Source organism: Schistocerca nitens, chromosome 5, assembly GCF_023898315.1.
Source record: "Schistocerca nitens isolate TAMUIC-IGC-003100 chromosome 5, iqSchNite1.1, whole genome shotgun sequence".
Lineage (NCBI taxonomy): Eukaryota > Metazoa > Arthropoda > Insecta > Orthoptera > Acrididae > Schistocerca > Schistocerca nitens.
The window spans coordinates 737,599,123-737,619,561 of record NC_064618.1 but is presented as its reverse complement, the minus strand read 5'-3'; the positions used below and the strand labels follow the sequence as shown (position 1 = coordinate 737,619,561).

General features: G+C 41.1%; 1 protein-coding gene across 1 annotated transcript in view; it reads left to right on the top strand.

The window, feature by feature from the left end:
* The window catches only part of LOC126260965 (exocyst complex component 4), a 239,737-nt gene that overhangs the window by 13,172 nt on the left and 206,126 nt on the right, over positions 1-20,439 (top strand). The window contains exons 2-4 of the mRNA XM_049958489.1: positions 2,095-2,256; positions 2,363-2,532; positions 14,484-14,649. Coding sequence (XP_049814446.1) covers positions 2,095-2,256; positions 2,363-2,532; positions 14,484-14,649 — 498 coding nt within the window. The remainder of the gene's footprint in view (positions 1-2,094; positions 2,257-2,362; positions 2,533-14,483; positions 14,650-20,439) is intronic.

The window sequence follows — 20,439 nt, the reverse complement described above, 5'->3', positions numbered from 1 at the left end:
TATTTAGCTCAAATGTCTACGCCAGATTTTGCCTTTGCTACTAATACAGTGAGGAAATTTTGCATTGTGATGCCCCCTACTGCCAGGTACTCCATATCAGCAACCTCAGCAGTCACTAGACGTTGTGACAGAGCAGAATGGGGCACTCCGTGGAACTCAAAGACTTGCAGCGTGGTCAGGTGATTGGGTGTCACTTGTGTCATACATCTTTATGTGAGATTTACACACTCTGAAACATTTATAGGTCCACAGTTTCCAATGTGATAGTGAAGTGGAAATGTGAAGGGAAACATACAGCACAAAAAACGTACAGGCTGACCTTGTCTATTGACTGACAGAGACCGCTGACAGTTGAAGAGGGTTGTAATGTGTAATAGGCAGACATCTATCCAGACCATCACACAGGAATTCAAAACTTCATCAGGATCCACTGCAAGTACTATGACAGTTAGGTGGGAGGTGAGAAGGCTTGGATTTCATGGTCGAGCGGCTGCTCATAAGCCAAACATCATGCCAGTAAATGCCAAGCGACGCTTCACTTGGTGTAAGGAGCATAAACATTGGACATTTGAACAGTGGAAAAAAGATGTGTGAAGTGACAAATAACTGTACACAATGTGGCGATCCGATGGCTGGGTGTGGGTATTGCATATGCCCAGTGACCATCACCTGCCAGCGTGTGTAGTGCCGCCAGTAAAATTCAGAGGCGGTAGTGTTATGGTGTGGTTGTGTTTTTCATGGAGGGGGCTTGCACCCGTTGTTGTTTTGCATTGCACTATCACGGCACAGGCCTACACTGATGTTTTAAGCACCTTCTTGCCTCCCACTGTTGAAGAGCAACTCGGGGATGGCGATTGCATCTTTCAACCCAATCAAGCACTTGTTCATAATGCAGGGCCTGTGGCAGAGTGATTACACGACAATAATATCCCTGTAATGGACTGGCCTGCACAGAGTCTTGGCCTGAATCTTATAGAACACCTACGTGCATGTTTTGGAACGCCGACTTCGTGCTAGGCGTAACCGACCGACATCGATACCTCTCCTCAGTGCAGCACTCCATGAAGAATGGGTTGCCATTCCCCAAGAAACCTTCCAGCATCTGATTGAATATATACCTGTGAGAGTGGAAGCTGTCATCAAGGCTAAGGGTGGGCCAACACCATATTGAATCCCAGCGTTACCAATGGAGTGTGCCACAAACTTGTAAGTTGTTTTCAGCCAGGTGTCTGGATACTTTTGATCACATAGTGTATGTTAGATGTTCTGTGCTATATACATTGATGTAGTATGCCTTTGTATCGAGCTGTGAACATATTAAATATATTAAAATATACGTTCCTAAATAGTGTTTCTCCATCAACACTATTTTACTGTTAAAAAATATAATCCATTATACAGGTAGAAACTTTAAAAAAGTAAAGCCTTGTACTTAATTCATTTTTTTACTACATAGGACCTTTGTTACATTATCACATGAACAGGGACATACTGTTATGGGAAATTAATACTAATTAAGAAAACATGCCTTAACTGGAAATTAATTACGTACAGTATACAATAAAAGTAAAGTATTTAATGTGACTGTGTAAGTTGTTAATTTCAAATGATCAATAATGACAGAGAATGAAGAAGATGATGACAAGTTACATTTATTAGGAAGCATCCCAGATTTTATGTATAGTTATATGAGAGCCTGAAAGTCATCTGCAAATTGGTGTCATGTGTACAGCGGATAATGATGAGTAGTGACAGATGTTTTCATGTTATTAAGCTAACTTGTTCCAGGTGTGTACAGATATAAGAGAATTGTATGTTCAGCATAATCAGGTGAAGAATTAAGACACTGGCCACTGATTCAGGAGGATATAGTCTCAATCTCTGTCTGGCTGTCTTGATTTAGGTTTTTATTTTCCTTCCCTCAATAAATTTCTGAAACTGTTTCCTGCTATTCTCTACTTATTGTATTTTGCTGATATCTGTGCTTTGGTATTATTTGGCTTATAATTTTGGAATGTAATAATGTTAAAAATGCTACTAAAAGCATATATTTTGTGTATTATTGCAAGTTTAACTAAGGGTTAATGATTACAGAGTGGATTATTGATGTCAGTGATACGGACTCTGTCTGCAAGTGAATCAAATGAACAGCGAGACAGAGAAAAGGGTAAATTGGAAAGAGAATACAAGAAAAGTGACCAAAGATTGGATGAACTTGTCTCATTGCATGATCAAGATCTTACACGTGTTATGCAGGTAACTGTAAATTACCTAATTCAGAGTATTAAAAATGTTTTATGTACTTCACATTGTCATAAAATGTTTATAGTTCTTCTAAGTTAATGATTTTTTTTTAATACAGCTGTTTGGAAAGCTCTCTACCCGAGTGCAATTGTCACGAGAAAAAATTCATGCTGTTAAAGAAAACTTACACGCTTGCAAAATGCTCCTCCGGTGTCGGAGGGAGGAACTGAAAAAATTGTGGCTTGAAGGAGTTGAGCATAAACATGTTCTGGAACTCTTAGAACAAATGTAAGTTCATTCTTGTGCTTGAAAGTAAAACATATGATTAATTTTAATTAAACATTATGTTTTGATGTCTGTGTGCTATTCCATTTTGCTTTATTTAATCTTTTATCATCATCCTCTTCATTAACATTCACCTGATGCGACACAAGTAATGCCAAAACCACACTTCCAAATGTTGTTGAGAGAAATTAATTGATAAGAGTTCTTGCTCAGTTGTATGTACCTGTAGCCTTAACACGTGTGTGTTTCTTTTCATGCCTGCGTAAAGCTTGGCAATTTCTCATCCTTACCACATGAATGTCCCATCTCTCATTACTATTTTCATTCGATTAGGTATGCTCTATCCTCCAATACACAACTGTTATTCCATCAGAATTTTTAAATTTTTCTAAAACTGTGATATCAATTTGTTTGTTATCCATGTATTGTGTTTGGCGTGACTGAATAACAAAAGTTGATAATGACAAAAGAAAATTCAGAATAATGAATCAGAAACTGTTAGTTAAACAACCTTCACTCTCTAATTGTGGGCAACATTTGTACATAGTCACATTGAATTCCATGTGTTTCTGCCTGTTCAGTATATTTACCTTATAGATATACAACTTATATGAAATCCATATCCGGCCATCCTGATTTAGGTTTTCCGTGATTTCCCGAAATTGCTTCAGGGAAATTTCTTCCTGGTTCCTTTGAAGGGGCACGGCCGACTTCCTTCCACATCCTTTTCTAATCCGATGAGACTGATGACCTCGCTGCCCGGTCCCCTCCCCCACATCAACCAACCAACCACCTTATATGAACTTTCTGAAAAGACAACAAAATGCTCTCATAGTCTGCATAGTAAATATAGTAGTACATACCATCAGTACTGGTCATACTGAGAACAAATCTTTGCTCAACGGCAACTGAATGCAGTGTGTGGAGATTTGTTTAAAGCTCTCTTGAAAAAGAATCATTTTATGATCAGAGGACAAGATAATTAGGCCTAGTGAAGTTGCATTTGTTGAACTTGAAGGTAGGAAAACCACTTGTGATATGGAATGAGTCAAGGTATATGTTCACAAAAGACAAGCAAACCATAGAAACTTAATCTGTACAGTGTACAGATACTCATATCGTGCAGTATTGGCTGGATATAGCTTTAACCTACTGACTATAGACTTGAATATAGTAGAGCGAAACATTCCACGTGGGAAAAATATATCTAAAAACAAAGATGATGTGCCTTACCGAACGAAAGTGCTGGCAGGTCGATAGACACACAAACAAACGCAAACATACACATGAAATTAAAGCTTTCGCAACAAACTGTTGCTTCATCAGGAAAGAGGGAAGGAGAGGGAAAGACGAAAGGATGTGGGTTTTAAGGGAGAGGGTAAGGTGTCATTCCAATCCCGGGAGCGGAAAGACTTACCTTGGGGGAAAAAAGGACAGGTATACACTCTTGCGCTCGCGCGCGCACACTCACACACACACACACACACACACACACACACACACACACACACACACACACACACACACACACACACATCCATCCGCACATACACAGACACAAGCAGACATTTGTAAAGGCAAAAAGTTTGGGCAGAGATGTCAGTCGAGGCGGAAGTAGAGGCAAAGATGTTGTTGAAAGACAGGTGAGGTATGAGCAGTGGCAAATTGAAATTAGCAGAGATTGAGGCCTGGCGGATAACGAGAAGAGAGGATATACTGAAGGGCAAGTTCCCATCTCCGGAGTTCTGACAGGTTGGTGTTAGTGGGAAGTATCCAGATAACCCGGACAGTGTAACACTGTGCCAAGATGTGCTGGCCGTGCACCAAGGCATGTTTAGCCACAGGGTGATCCTCATTACCAACAAACACTGTCTGCCTGTGTCCATTCATGCGAATGGACAGTTTGTTGCTGGTCATTCCCACATAGAATGCATCACAGTGCAGGCAGGTCAGTTGGTAGATCACGTGGGTGCTTTCACACGTGGCTCTGCCTTTGATCGTGTACACCTTCCGGGTTACTGGACTGGAGTAGGTGGTGGTGGGTGGGTGCATGGGACAGGTTTTACACTGGGGGCGGTTACAAGGGTAGGAGCCAGAGGGTAGGGAAGGTGGTTTGGGGATTTCATAGGGATGAACTAAGAGGTTATGAAGGTTAGGTGGACGGTGGAAAGACACTCTTGGTGGAGTGGGGAGGATTTCTTGAAGGATGGATCTCATTTCAGGCCCCCTACAAAACCTTTCACCTGACTCCATCAACCTCCTGACCCCACCAACACCCCGCACCCCTACCTTCTACCTTCTTCCTAAAATTCACAAACCCAATCATCCCGGCCGTCCCATTGTAGCTGGCTACCAAGCCCCCACAGAACATATCTCTGCCTACGTAGATCAACACCTTCAACCCATTACATGCAGTCTCCCATCCTTCATTAAAGACACCAACCACTTTCTCGAACGCCTGGAATCCCTACACAGTCTGTTACCCCCATCCTTGTAACCATTGATGCCACTTCCTTATACACAAATATTCCGCACGTCTAGGGCCTCGCTGCGATGGAGCACTTCCTTTCACACCGATTACCTGCCACCCTACCAAAAACCTCTTTCCTCATTACCTTAGCCAGCTTCATTCTGACCCACAACTTCTTCACTTTCGAAGGCCAGACATACCAACAATTAAAGGGAACAGCCATGGGCACCAGGATGGCCCCCTCGTACGCCAACCTATTCATGGGTCGCTTAGAGGAAGCCTTCTTGGTTACCCAGGCCTGCCAACCCAAAGTTTGGTACAGATTTATTGATGACATCTTCATGATCTGGACTCACAGTGAAGAAGAACTCCAGAATTTCCTCCCCAACCTCAACTCCTTTGGTTCCATCAGATTCACCTGGTCCTACTCCAAATCCCATGCCACTTTCCTTGACGTTGACCTCCACCTGTCCAATGGCCAGCTTCACACGTGCGTCCAATACAAACCCACCAACAAGCAACAGTACCTCCATTATGACAGCTGCCACCCATTCCACATCAAACGGTCCCTTCCCTACAGCCTAGGTCTTCGTGGCAAACGAATCTGCTCCAGTCCGGAATCCCTGAACCATTACACCAACAACCTGAAAACAGCTTTCGCATCCCGCAACTACCCTCCCGACCTGGTACAGAAGCAAATAACCAGAGCGACTTCCTCATCTCCTCAAACCCAGAACCTCCCACAGAAGAACCACAAAAGTGCCCCACTTGTGACAGGATACTTTCTGGGACTGGATCAGACTCTGAATGTGGCTCTCCAGCAGGGATACGACTTCCTCAAATCCTACCCCAAAATGAGATCCATCCTTCATTATATCCTCCCCACTCCACCAAGAGTGTCTTTCCGCCCTCTACCTAACCTTCGTAACCTGTTAGTTCATCCCTATGAAATCCCCAAACCACCTTCCCTACCCTCTGGCTCCTACCCTTGTAACAGCCCCCCAGTGTAAAACCTGTCCCATGCACCCTCCCACCACCACCTACTCCAGTCCTGTAACCCGGAAGGTGTACACGATCAAAGGCAGAGCCACGTGTGAAAGCACCCACGTGATTTACCAACTGACCTGCCTACGCTGTGAAGCTTTCTATGTGGGAATGACCATCAACAAACTGTCCATTCGCATGAATGGACACAGGCAGACAGTGTTTGTTGGTAATGAGGATCACCCTGTGGCTAAACATGCCTTGGTGCACGGCCAGCACACTTGGCACAGTGTTACACTGTCCGGGTTATCTGGATACTTCCCACTAACACCAACCTGTCAGAACTCCGGAGATGGGAACTTGCCCTTCAGTATATCCTCTCTTCTCGTTATCCGCCAGGCCTCAATCTCCGTTAATTTCAATTTGCTGCCGCTCATACCTCACCTGTCTTTCAACAACATCTTTGCCTCTACTTCCGCCTCGACTGACATCTATGCCCAAACTTTTTGCCTTTACAAATGTCTGCTTGTGTCTGTAAATGTGCAGATGGATGTGTGTGCGTGTGCGTGTGCGTGTATGCCTGTCCTTTTTTCCCCCAAGGTAAGTCTTTCCGCTCCCGGGATTGGAGTGACTCCTTACCCTCTCCCTTAAAACCCACATCCTTTCGTCTTTCCCTCTCCTTCCCTCTTTCCTGATGAAGCAACAGTTTGTTGCGAAAGTTTGAATTTTGTGTGTATGTTTGTGTTTGTTTGTGTGTCTATCGACCTGCCAGCACTTTCGTTCGGTAAGTCACATCATCTTTGTTTTTTGACTATAGACTTGGACATTTATGAATTCATTGCAGGTGGTGTGCACAGACAATCTTCTGGAATAAATCTATCAAGAAGGCTAGGGGAATACTTATGCTGGGGAGAACAGAAAAGCATATGTTAGCAGCCCACATAGATAGTGAATGGACATCATTTAGTTCCAACATAATGGATGTAGAGGAATTATAGGCAGAGTTTAAACTGATTGTCTCTGGAGAAGTATGTGCCGAGTAAGTGGATTCAGAATGAAAAAGACCCACTCTGGTTTAATTATGAAATTTGGAAAATGCTAAGAAAGAAGAGAATGTTGCACTCTCTGGTCATAACAGAACATGGAAATGTCAACAGGTAGAAGTTAACGGAAATTCGTGCATCTATAAAAGTCCAATGTGTGAAGCATATGACTTCTTCCATCATCATCGTTAGCAGAGGATCTTGCTGAATAGCATAGAAAATTCTGGTCATATATAAGTGGGTCGAAGGCTTCTATCCAGTCACTCATTAACTAATCTGATGTAGCAGTAGAAGACAGCAAAACTAAAGTTGAAGTCTTTAAATTTCACATTTAAAAAACATTCTTTCAGAAAGATTATACAGACTGAAGTATTTATGGATCAATTTCTTGGTTGTAACTGAGTCAACAACGTCCTTAACGGTCTGTCACCCTGATGATGTTCATGAGCATTTTTACCTTATTTAAGATTTGCTGCTGCTGTACAGTGCCACTAATGTACCATAGTACTTATTTGTCTCCTGCAGAGGATTGAGAGCTGTAAGAGAGCTCACATCTACACCAACTCACTATGAAATGACATAACTGCCTTTTTAGAGAACTTTCCTGTACTTGCTTGTCCCCATATTTAACATTTATGGTGTTAGGCGATAAACCTCTTATTACTCAGAACAACACATCCAAAATTAATCTCAGAACACAACATGAAATAAAAATGACATTTCTCCTCAGCTTCTTTCAACTGTGTCCGGGTGTTGTCATTGTGGGTATGGGTGCTTGATGTGGCCTTCCAAAACACTGCCAAGCTTTGACGCCAAAGTATAAACACCATCTCCACAGCAGCTGGAGACTCTTGACAGCATCACATCTTGCTGATGTCCTGTGCTCATGTTTCTCCCATTGTCTCTGCACAAACCAAAATTGATGCCTGCACAGTGGAAATCCCCACATTCTAACTACCTAAACAATGTTTCACATGAACATCTTTCATCTGATTGCAGGGAGGAGATGGAACACCCTGTTACACCACTATACATACCGTTGTTCAACCGTCATACAGACTCTCATATGTAGGACATAGAAGTGGACATCCCTGGGACTGAGATGCAAATGAAAGAGTTGAAAACAAATAGGAATCCCAGTTCAGTTTTACAGAGAGTACTCTATTGGACGGCCCCCTCTGTTAACTTGCATTTATCATGAATTTTTTTCCAGTGCAAAGTTCAAAGTGACTGGAGAAAAGCCCGGGGGATTCCTATAAACATTTTTACAAGAAGACAAAAAACACTGATCTGGCTATAGAAAGTTTTTTTTATTAAAACCATGACCAGCTTGATGCCAATTTAGGTGCATCCTCTGTTGATCTAAACAGGGATTACAAACGAAGTATTTCACAAGTTTCCTTTTTACACTGACATTGTTAATATTGTTGTTAGGAGTATAATAGTGCCATGTGTTAGGTACTTACATAAATTGTGTCTACAACATTATTGTACACTTTTGACACCTCTCCTTGTCCTCCACTTCATAGATAAATTAAAACCCGCCAGAAGCATTTGTCAAATTAATAAAATGTCGAGGTCCTTAAAACAAAATAAAATGAGTATTTGGTGTGGAGAGAATAAAATAAGTCCTACAAAGCATGCAGAAAATGTATACGAGCACCAATAAAAACATACCAAATTATCAACTGGATGCAATGCAGGTATGGCCATAAGGAACACTGAACTAGCTAGAGCCCTATGCAAGCTGCCATGAGTAAAAGTACACTGACTGTGGTGTCCAAAAACCCAATGAGATGGCAAAGCATGAAAAGAGGGGAAGGTGCTATGTGTAAAAATAAATTACAATTTAAGTCAGCAAATGCTATAAAACATGGACAGTGCATGGATAGAAAACTAATAGAGTAAATCCCTTATCATGCAGACTACAAAAATTTATAATGGATTTTATTCCATGCAACCAGTGGAGAATTTATAAACAGTAAAGGTTTTTATGTGGAGCAAAATACGTTGTCTAAAAATAAGAACAATGGGCTATCTGGTTAGATAGTAAAAATTTCCTAAAATATTCGTGTGTCTCAGTTGTGCTTTACGATGAGCTCAGGAGGTTTTTGTAAGTCTTGGAAAATCGCTGTCGTTTAAAAAATGTTAAGGTTGTTACTATTATTCTCCGAATATATGATTTGCATCCTCTCATGTTCGTCTGTTATCTGATGTCTTGTGTCACATAAATGCGCACTTATTGCTGATTCTGAATTCCTGCAATTTGTACACTCTTTAAACTGAGTTGAAAGACTTCTGCCAGTTTGGCCTATATTTTTGGCTTCACATTTCTGGCAAGAGGCACGATACATACCCAACAACTTAAACCTATCGCACAGCATACTTTCCTTTTCTCTAAATTTTTGGCCATTGCTCTTAGGAATATAATAAGCTGTGGCTATATTTTCGAAACCAGGTATTTGCCTACTCTGTCAGAAATATATCGAAGGAAAGGATACATAAGGTACCTTTTTTTAGTGAAAGTTGTATTGTCAATTGTGGTAAGAGAGCTGACAGTCTTTGGTTGAGATGAAAATTGTGCCGCATTGTGATTCATATTGAGCCTTCATGCTATACTCCTATTAATGTTACACACAAAAATGTTGTTATAACCATTTGAGGCTGCTGTGAATTGCATTGTCTGAAACTCACATGTTAATGCATACTGTGTTGTATTCTGTTTAAGTACTGCAAAATTTTATTATATTTCTGAATAGAGTAATGTCATCATTATATATTGTTCAAATCACTATTTTTTTGGAATATAGTTTTAAATTGTGCGTCATATTATGTTCGAATGTAGTCATCAATACATTGGAAGGCAGAAGGATAATGGAGAATCCATTGTGAGAGCCTGTTTCGGTATGTATGTGGTATATCTGAACTTGAAATAATTATAATTAAAAACTAGGTTCAAGAATTGTAGTGCTTCATTGATTTCGTCCCAGGATCTTTTGCTGTGCTTAAAAAGATTCCTACTAATTATTTGGTACAACTGTTCAGTCAGAATGCTGGAGTGAATTTTCTTTGTCAAAGGTTACCAGCGAATTGTCTTCAGGGATGAAAAGGCTAGAAAGTGTTTTAATGAGGTCATCTCTATGGGAAATATTAAAATTCACCAGGTGTTTGAAAATTTTATTTAAATGATCTAACAATAGCAACTCAAATGATATCCAGGCCCATTTCTGGCATAAATTATAGGACAGATAGGAAAATTATCTTTGTGTAGCTATATGGCATTCACAGGAATAATTGATCTTTTTTTGACTGTACTGGAAAAGATTTTTTGGTTGTTCATTGTTTCATTACTGGTAGCAGTCTACTGTGCAGTTTGGTTGTATCTACTTTCTTTCTGTGGTGTTTACCCCAATAAACTGTTTAACCAAATCATCATATGATTATAGCAGACATTGATTTGTGTGCCTGTATGATAAGGGCTCCATTGTCCTTAAGTTTTTTATTTATTTTTCATAAGGTAATGCTTTCTGTATGCCTAGAAGAAGTGGATGAGTAGCAACATTGGTACCAGTCAAGTACTTTTCTATTACTGTATTGCCTGTAGTAAGTAAATTCCCATCTAGGGCTGAAATGGAATGAGAAATCAATCAGTTGAATTTCTGTTGTGATGGTTCCTGCTGAGTGTTATAGAATGAGGCCTTGTACAACATTTTTTTTTTTTCCTTTTGGTAAAAAATAATGTTCATCAGATTACTAGTCTTGGGAAGGAATGCCAGTTCACTTTTTGGTACTGCAATATTAGGTCTACTATGTTGAATCTCCTGTAGTTTTTGAAATTTCCTATCCTGGCCATTAGACAGCCATTAGACATATACATGTTAATGTCTCGCATGATATTTTGTGAACTTTGGATGAAAGGCAACAGGCAGATTCGAGTTTCCTAGATTTCCAGAAAACATTTGATACAGTGCACCACTGCAAACTATGAAGGAAGGCATATTCATACAGAATAGGTTACTGGGTATGTGATAGGCTCAAAGATTTCTTAAATAATAGAACCCAGTATGTTGTCCTTGATGGTGAGTGTTCATTAGGGACAAGAATATCATAAGTGCACCAAGGAAGTGTTACGGGACTGTTCTTGTTCCCTGTGTACGTAAATGATCTGACAGATAAGATGGGCTGCATTCTGAAACCGTTTGCTGATGACACTGTTATGCACAAGAAAATATTGTTGTTGAATGACAGTGCAAAGGTAACAATGACAGACAGAATTTCTATTTGGTGTGATGAATGGCAGCTTCTCTAAATGTAGAAAAATATAAGTTAATGTCGATGAATAGAAAAAGAATCCTGTAGGAAAAGATAGAGTGCTGCGTACCATATGAAGAAGACATGTTAAGTTGGAGACAGGCACCATTAAAAGACACTTACACGAAGCTTTCGGCAACAGCTTTCATCAGCAAAAGAGAAACACAGAAACATACACCATTCATACACAAAAGCAAGCACACATCATGTATACCTGCTTGCCTACTCCAGCAGCTCGGACCAGAATGTAGTTATCACATCGGATGGCAGCAGCAATCTGAAGTGGCCAAGGAAGGAGAAGGGATAGTAGTGTACTTCTGGGGGGACAGAGGGACGCTGTGGTGGGACCAGTGAAAAGGAGAGGAACAGGAAAAATCAGCAGGTGTGTAGGCAGAGGGTGGCAAACAAAGAGGCTGGGAGACAAAGATGAGGGGGAGATGATAGAACAGAGGGTGGAAACTGGTGGGTGGAGGACGGTATGTTACTGTAGGCTGAGGCAGGGATAATTTTGGGAGTGGAGAATGTGTTGTAAGGATAACTCCCATCTGTGCAGTTCATGAAAGCTGCTGGTGGAGAGGGGGAGCCAGATAGCTGGAGTAGTGAAGCAGCCATTGAAATCAAGCATGATACACTCAGCTAGCTGCATTTTGTGCTACAGGTTAGTCTTCTTTGCTCTTGGCCACTGTTTGGCGGTGGCTGTGCATCATGGTGGACAGCTGGTTGGTAGTAATACTAAGATAAAAAACAGTTCAATGGTTGCAGCAGAGAGTGGCCCCGCCCCTTGACCCACAACCTCCTGACGCTGCACCTGTTGGCATTCTAGTCCCTGCACACCCTGCTGAACAGTGTTCCTCTGTTCTCCCACCCATAGACTACTATCCCTTCCCCTTTCCCGCCCCTCCAGATTGCTGCTTCCATTCCACGTGATAATTGCATTCTGGTCTGAGCTGCCAGAGTTGGGAGTAATCTGTGCATGAGGTATGGTTGCTTGTGTGTATGAATGGTGTGTGTTTCTCTGTTTTTTGTTTGCTGATGAAGGCTGTGGCGAAAAGCTTTGTGTAAGTGTCTTTTAATTGTGCCTGTCTGCAAATTAACATCTCGTCTTTGCGGTAAGTAGCAATCTGTCTTTTCCTACACTTTTATACTTCTACTTGGAGTCTCCATTATTTAAAAACAATTCTGTAATGTTCGAATACAGTAGTAGTGGTGTGCTTCTTGACAAAGTCACATTAATTAAATGCCTAGGGGATAACATGACAAACTGACATGAAACGTAACGAGCACTTAAGCACTGTAGTAAGAGAGGCAAATGGGTGACTTCATTGTGAGGGGAGGGTTACAGGGAAGTGTAGCTCATGACCCATTCTTGATTACTACTTTAGTGTTTGGGACTCCCACTAGGTTGTATTAAAGTGAGAGGTCAAAGCAATCAGATGCCTACTGCTGGATTTGTTACTGGGAGATTCAACCAACATGAGTAAAACAGAAGTGATTCATGAACTCAGATGGGGTTCCCTGGAAGAAAGAAGAAACATTCTTTTCGCAAAAAGGCATTTAGAAAATTTAGAGAACTGGTATTTACAGCTGACTGCAGAACTATTCTACTGCCACCAATGTACATTTTGTGTAAAGACTACGAAGACAAAATAAGAGAAATTTGAGCTCTACAGTGGTATATAGAAAGTCGTTTTCCCTTCACACCATTTATGGCTTGTGGAGTGTGTGTGTAGATGTAGATGTTATTGTATTCTTTTTTCTATGCAGAATTCTTTACAAAAGCCTAATGGAGAGCCAGCTAACTAGCTCTGCTCAGATAAATGTGCCAGTATTGTATCATAGGTCACTTAAAAAAAAATTAAGTGGGTCTGTGAGTAGAACAGTTTGCTTAGTTCCTTTTTTATAAGTGGGGATCATTGCAGCATATTTAAGCCTGTCTGAAAAGTCCTGAGTCATTGATTGGCAACATAGAAAGCTTAAGGGCATTCCTATCAAATCATCAGAATACTGTATTTCAATATTATGTTAAAAACACCTTCACAGCTGGCATCATAGGTGCAATATGCTAGCATCATGTGTGCAGTAACTTGCTTGTTTTCTTTGTTACATTCTACGCTGTCGTACTCTGAGGTATCATACTATGGTTTGTGTTTTCACAGAAGATATTCTTAGCCAACATCGGGGCTATCAGAGCAGTCTTTTGTAAATGTTCATGAACTTAAGGTTGTGACTGTTCAGTCATTTCAGAATTCTAGTTATGCCATTCCAGTTAAAATACTTTCAGGTGTGATTTTAGAAGACATTATAAACACATTCAAAAGGAACTGAAGTATTCAGTCAGTAAAGACCAGATATAACAACAGTTTGCACTTGGGTAGTGCTTACAGAAGATGTACATCATTCTGCAATTCCATTTTAATACAGAAAAACAGAGAAGTTTTCAACCTGACACATTTAAATATACATAGTGTGGATTCCATGTGACATGCTCTCTTCTGTACAGGAGTTCCTCGGTGTAGTTTAAGTCCTTCCCTCTGATGTATTGATCATGTTTATGTACTTCAGGAAGACTTCATTTGTTTCACGTTGTTTTGTTTTTTATTGGCTTGCTGTGGACAATATAACTCATTTTCTGAACAAGTATAGTTGATTCAGATAATCCCATGGGATGATAAAAAAATTAAAACAGGATGTTTCAGAATTTGAAATGAATACCCAGGCGGTATTCTGAAAAAACTTTGGAAATTTCATAGTTTGTTTTGAGAGAATAACTGTGTAGAATCTTAATTTGAGGTGTAACTGCAGCTGAAGATATGGAGACAATTCTGAATAAGATAAATGGATGAATACTATCATTGAGAGCAGAACAATATTGGGTAGTAGGAAAGACTATGGAAAAAGACTCTGTAACCGGGGATGAGCTGTTAAAGGGAAGAAAAGTGAATGTACATATCAACAAAAGTTAAATTGGTTTCTGTGGAATGTAAATACTTTGTTGTGGATGGGAGTGAATTGCAGCAAAAGTACTCCAAGAAAGGTCACACTGATAATGCTCGATTTGAAGCAATCGGTGTATTTGATTCATCCTCTTGTTTTCCACTATTACATTTGGGCTTATATTACTGCTAACACTTTGTGCTTATTCCCAGTGATCAGCTTCGGGAGGTTCCTTCAAAGCTGGAAATGCATTTGTCAAAGAAACATTACCTGCATGCAACCAGGCTTTTGGTTTCTGCTCTTTCTATGGGAGAAGGTGACTTGGAAGGTGTTGAGGCTCTTCGTGAAGTCAGGATGGAACTACAGGCCAAGAAGGAGGTATGTTGAAATGAGTTTTGATGTGTTTCTACTGTGTGTCACACACTGAACAGATCGTAGCTGGGCAGGAATGCACTGAGACGCAAAACACACTGCCTCGCGCTGCGTTATTGTCATTGACAGTCGGGCGAAACTGGAATGGGTTGCACCATTGATGTCCAATATTGTAGCAGGCTTGTCATGGAGAAGCTGTGCTTGAGCTTTGGCAAGAAACATTTTACACATATTGTGTGTATTTTAATGATAAATTTCACTGCTGATATTAACAAACTTTGTCTTTGTAAACCATATTCATCAAGAACTCTCAAATTACGTTACGAAAAGTGTCTTTTATGCCAGTGAGCCACATGGAACAGTCTTCTTAATGTTTCATATGACATCACTCAACATAATGGCATAGGGGTTTTATAAATTGCTTTCCTTGCCACAGATAAATGTTTTTGTAGCTTACAATAAAAGACCTTCCCTGAGATGGACTATAGACTGTGAATTTATAAGAATAACCTATAACTAATACAATACTTATATATCATGTTTCTTCTTTTGCTATATCATGCAAAAATTTAATTTTTCTCTTAACTTTTGTCATGAATATCTGTAGCTCATACCGAAATGTATCCTGCAATAAAAAATCAAATTTTTCAAGAAAAATTATCAGTAGTAAAAAAATCAAATTTTTCGAGAAAAGTTATCAGTTCTTCACCTGACAGTAAAAGCTGTGCTATCTCTCACACTATAGTATTGGAATGAGTCATAGTATCTTATTCCTTCTGAGCTTCAGAAGTCTACACATTACTGTAAAAATGAAACCAATAAAATATTAAAGATGTTATCAGTGTGGAGTTTCCTCATGTGAAAGGGGTGGGGCAACATACTTGCTGTAGGGCCTAGGCCTTAGGTTGACAAATATAAATTTAATCCAAAGACCTGTCCATAGTTAACCCTCTCTGACTACCCCTTTCCCTACCACTCCTTGTCCCACTTCCAGTCTCACTTTCTCTGACCTTCTCCTCCCACATACCCCTTTTAACACTTTCGCATCCCCCCGTCTCCCCCTCTCCCCACTGCAACTTTCCACCCAACTCCCGCTCTAAGCTCCACTTCTACACAACTATATGTCTACACTTGACCCCTCTCCACGGCTGCTACCCCTCTGCATAGCTGCTACTCCTCTGCAAGGCTGCTACCCTTTTGCACAGCTACCCTTCATTTGATTGTGGTTTTTGTCAGATCCTGGTGCTGTGTTTTGACACCCTTCGAAAATGCTGCTCCAATTCATTAAATGGAACATTGTATGATTTGAGGCCTTGCAGATGGAAGGATAAGTAGTTTTGTTGTAACAGGTATTTCCCGGTGAGGAAACTGGGCTGGTAGTAACTGCATACAGACACTTCAGCGAAGTTTGCCTTTTGAGCAATGCCCGTGGCTTGAGTATGTATGTCACCATTGAGGGAGATGCCAGAAACTACTGTGCGCAATTGCTGGTTGCATATGCTATGGAGGATAGTCCAAACTTGAGACAGTGGGGCGTGGGGCACTTGTAGATGATACATAATGTTTCCATCACATTCTACATTCCGCTTTTTATTAAAAACTGTGCCTTACCTTAAAGTCTCTTGAAAGCTGTTAAATGTTCTGTAGAAGGATGGATTTGAGTTTTTGCAATGACTGTCTATGCTCTCTGACAGCTGCAGCTGGGACACTCAGATGTTTAGGACGGGTGGTAGGGTCAGAGCATCGAGTGACATTATACTGAGTGCACTATCCGAAAATTACCTCGAGCAATTAAACAGAGAACCGACTCGTGAAGATAACATCTTGGACCTACTGATAACAAACAGACCCGAACTTTTCGACCGTGTAAGTGCAGAACAGGGAATCAGTGATCATAAGGCCGTTGCAGCATCTCTGAATATGGAAGTTAATAGGAATATAAAAAAAGGGAGGAAGGTTTATCTGTTTAGCAAGAGTAATAGAAATCAGATTTCAGACTACCTAACAGATCAAAACGAAAATTTCTGTTCCGACACTGACAATGTTGAGTGTTTATGGAAAAAGTTCAAGGCAATCGTTAAATGCGTTTTAGACAGGTAAGTGCCGAGTAAAACTGTGAGGGATGCGAAAAACCCACCGTGGTTCAACAACAAAGTTAGGAAACTACTGTGAAAGCAAAGAGAGCTTCACTCCAAGTTTAAATGCAGCCAAAACCTCTCAGACAAACAGAAGCTAAACGATGTCAAAGTTAGCGTAAGGAGGGCTATGCGTGAAGCATTCAGTGAATTCGAAAGTAAAATTCTATGTACCGACTTGACAGAAAATCCTAGGAAGTTCTGGTCTTACGTTAAATCAGTAAGTGGCTCGAAACAGCGTATCCAGACACTCCGGGATGATGATGGCATTAAAACAGAGGATGACGCGCGTAAAGCTGAAATACTAAACACCTTTTTCCAAAGCTGTTTCACAGAGGAAGTCCGCACTGCAGTTCCTTCTCTAAATCCTCGCACAAACGAAAAAATGGCTGACATCGAAATAAGTGTCCAAGGAATAGAAAAGCAACTGGAATCACTCAACAGAGGAAAGTCCATTGGACCTGACGGGATACCAATTCGATTCTACACAGAGTACGCGAAAGAACTTGCCCCCCTTCTAACAGCCGTGTACCGCAAGTCTCTAGAGGAGCGTAAGGTTCCAAATGATTGGAAAAGAGCACAGTTAGTCCCAGTCTTCAAGAAGGGTCGTCGAGCAGATGCGCAGAACTATAGACCTATATCTCTGACATCGATCTGTTGTAGAATTTTAGAACATGTTTTTTGCTCGAGTATCATGTGGTTTTTGGAAACCCAGAATCTACTCTGTAGGAATCAACATGGATTCCGGAAACAGCGATCGTGTGAGACCCAACTCACTTTATTTGTTCTTGAGACCCAGAAAATATTAGATACAGGCTCCCAGGTAGATGCTATTTTCCTTGACTTCTGGAAGGTGTTCAATACAGTTCCGCAATGTCGCCTGATAAACAAAGTAAGAGCCTACGGAATATCAGACCAGCTGTGTGGCTGGATTGAAGAATTTTTAGCAAACAGAACACATCATGTTGTTATCAATGGAGAGCCGTCTACAGACGTTAAAGTAACCTCTGGCGTGCCACAGGGGAGTGTTATGGGACCATTACTTTTCACAATATATATAAATGACCTAGTAGATAGTGTCGGACGTTCCAAGCGGCTTTTCGCGGATGATGCTGTAGTATACAGAGAAGTTGCAGCATTAGAAAATTGTAGCGAAATGCAGGAAGATCTGCAGCGGATAGGCACTTGGTGCAGGGAGTGGCAACTGTCCCTTAACATAGACAAATGTAATGTATTGCGAATACATAGAAAGAAGGATCCTTTATTGTATGATTATATGATAGCGGAACAAACACTGGTAGCAGTTACTTCTGTAAAATATCTGGGAGTATGCGTGCGGAACGATTTGAAGTGGAATGATCATATAAAATTAATTGTTGGTAAGGTGGGTACCAGGTTTAGATTCATTGGGAGAGTCCTTAGAAAATGTAGTCCATCAACAAAGGAGGCGGCTTACAAAACACTTGTTTGACCTATACTTGAGTATTGCTCATCAGTGTGGGATCCGTACCAGATCGGGTTGACGGAAGAGATAGAGAAGATCCAAAGAAGAGCGGCGCGTTTTGTCACAGGGTTATTTGGTAACCGTGATAGCGTTACGGAGATGTTTAGCAAACTCAAGTGACAGACTCTGCAAGAGAGGCGCTGTGGCAGACTCTGCAAGAGAGGCGCTCTGCATCGCAGTGTAGCTTGCTCGCCAGTTTTCGAGAGGGTGCGTTTCTGGATGGGGTATCGAATATATTGCTTTCCCCTACTAATACCTCCCGAAGAGATCACGAATGTAAAATTAGAGAGATTCGAGTGCGCACGGAGGCTTTCAGACAGTCGTTCTTCCCGCGAACCATACGCGACTGAAACAGAAAATGGAGGTAATGACAGTGGCACGTAAAGTGCCCTCCGCCACACACCGTTGGGTGGCTTGCAGAGTATAAATGTAGATGTAGATGTATTTTTTCAGACCACAGGGGCTCGGGTTTCTGCTAGAGGGGAGAAGGGGGAGGGGCCTTGAGGAATAGGGTATTGATTCTGCAGTATGTACAATTGTGTCAATGTTTCTTGTACTACTACTTCAGTATTCATCTTTGACTGGCTTCAAAAGAAGATTGGAGGTGAAAGCTTACTAGTTGGCTTTCTGAAGCAACCAACATGGAGCAGCGTATTCCATTGTTCGCCAGTTTGAGAAAGAAAGAGTGAGAGGAAAGTAGTCACTAGCCCAGAGATCGTTATCGACAGTGTACTGGATCGAGGGTGATATGATCAGACTGCAGTTTACAATATGTAAGGTTGAACTGTGTTATAGATCTGTGTTAAGTAGGTAGACTTTCACTTCTGCATTTATTAGCTGTATTACTTGTACCCTGTTAGGTCTCTTTTTGCTGCCCCATACCAGATGCAGGGTGGGGGCAGCTCTTTCACTAGTTCCACAGCTTGTGATATGAGTTGCATCTGTGTGGGGGCCGCACCTGCTCACTGAAAGTCTGTGGGTGTATGAGCATTCAGGCTTCTCCAGATGTCCTCTCAGTGTTAATGTGACTTTTAGTATAGGATTTCAACAGTCTTAGGAAAAGATAGATTGCTACTTACCGTAAATATGACAGAAGCTGCTGATGGGCACAATTAAGACACTTAAACTTTAGCTTTCGGTCACAGTCTTCATCGAAAACACACACACACACACACACACACACACACACACACACACACACACACACACACACACACATTCTCATTCGTTCACACAAGCAAGCTATCATGTTTGGACGTATCAATGACCACACCATAAATGAAGTTGCCTGAAGTCTTGGTATATCAGTGCAGACCCTCAAAAGCATTTACAAGGATGCAGACTTAAAAATGTGTTTACGAGGACTGGTTTGCCACTCTCAGACATGTAACACACTGTAAGACCAGTGATTGTAAAAAGATCCTGTCTGACTGGGACCACAGACAGTTATCATTGGTCCAAGCTGCCAGAGATGTTGGGGCATTTGGGGGTGAGGTGTGCTTGCTTGTGTGAATGATTGTGTGTGTGTGTGTGTCTTTTTCTGATGAAGGTTGTGGTCAAAAGCTAATGTGTAAGTGTCTTCTAATTGTCCCTGTCTGTAACTTGTCATCTTTATGATAAGTAGCAATCTATCTTTTCTTACATTGTTGATATTCCACATTGAAGTTACCAATGTTTGATTTTTACTGTAGGATTTGTGATTTTTAATAATAAGGAGTTAGATTTCTGAGAGCTGTGTTCTGGAGTGCCACGCCAAAGTAGCCATTAATTGATGGAATTTGGCCAGATAGTGAAGGTAGCTGTTACAATTCCATTGAAGGAACATCAGATTGTGAACTGAGAAAGCAGCGAAGGGGAAATGGGAGTATGAACTACTTTGCTGTTCTGGTGTGCTCAACCTCAATGTGCGGTTCATCATCACTACCCATAGGCTTGTTCTCGGGAAGGGGAGGCCTCGGGGGTTGTGGGTGGTGTCGCAGCATTATGTTAAATTTTCAGTTTTTTTTTTTTCCCCTGTGAGGTTTCTGTTTCCAAGTTTCCATGAGGATTTTCCTATCTTGACCTCTGGGACAGAATGGGACCATTCCTTTCTGTGATCCATGGGCTGTGACTTTCAGCCACTAGTTGGTGGTAGACTGTTGTCTATTCGTCGTAGGA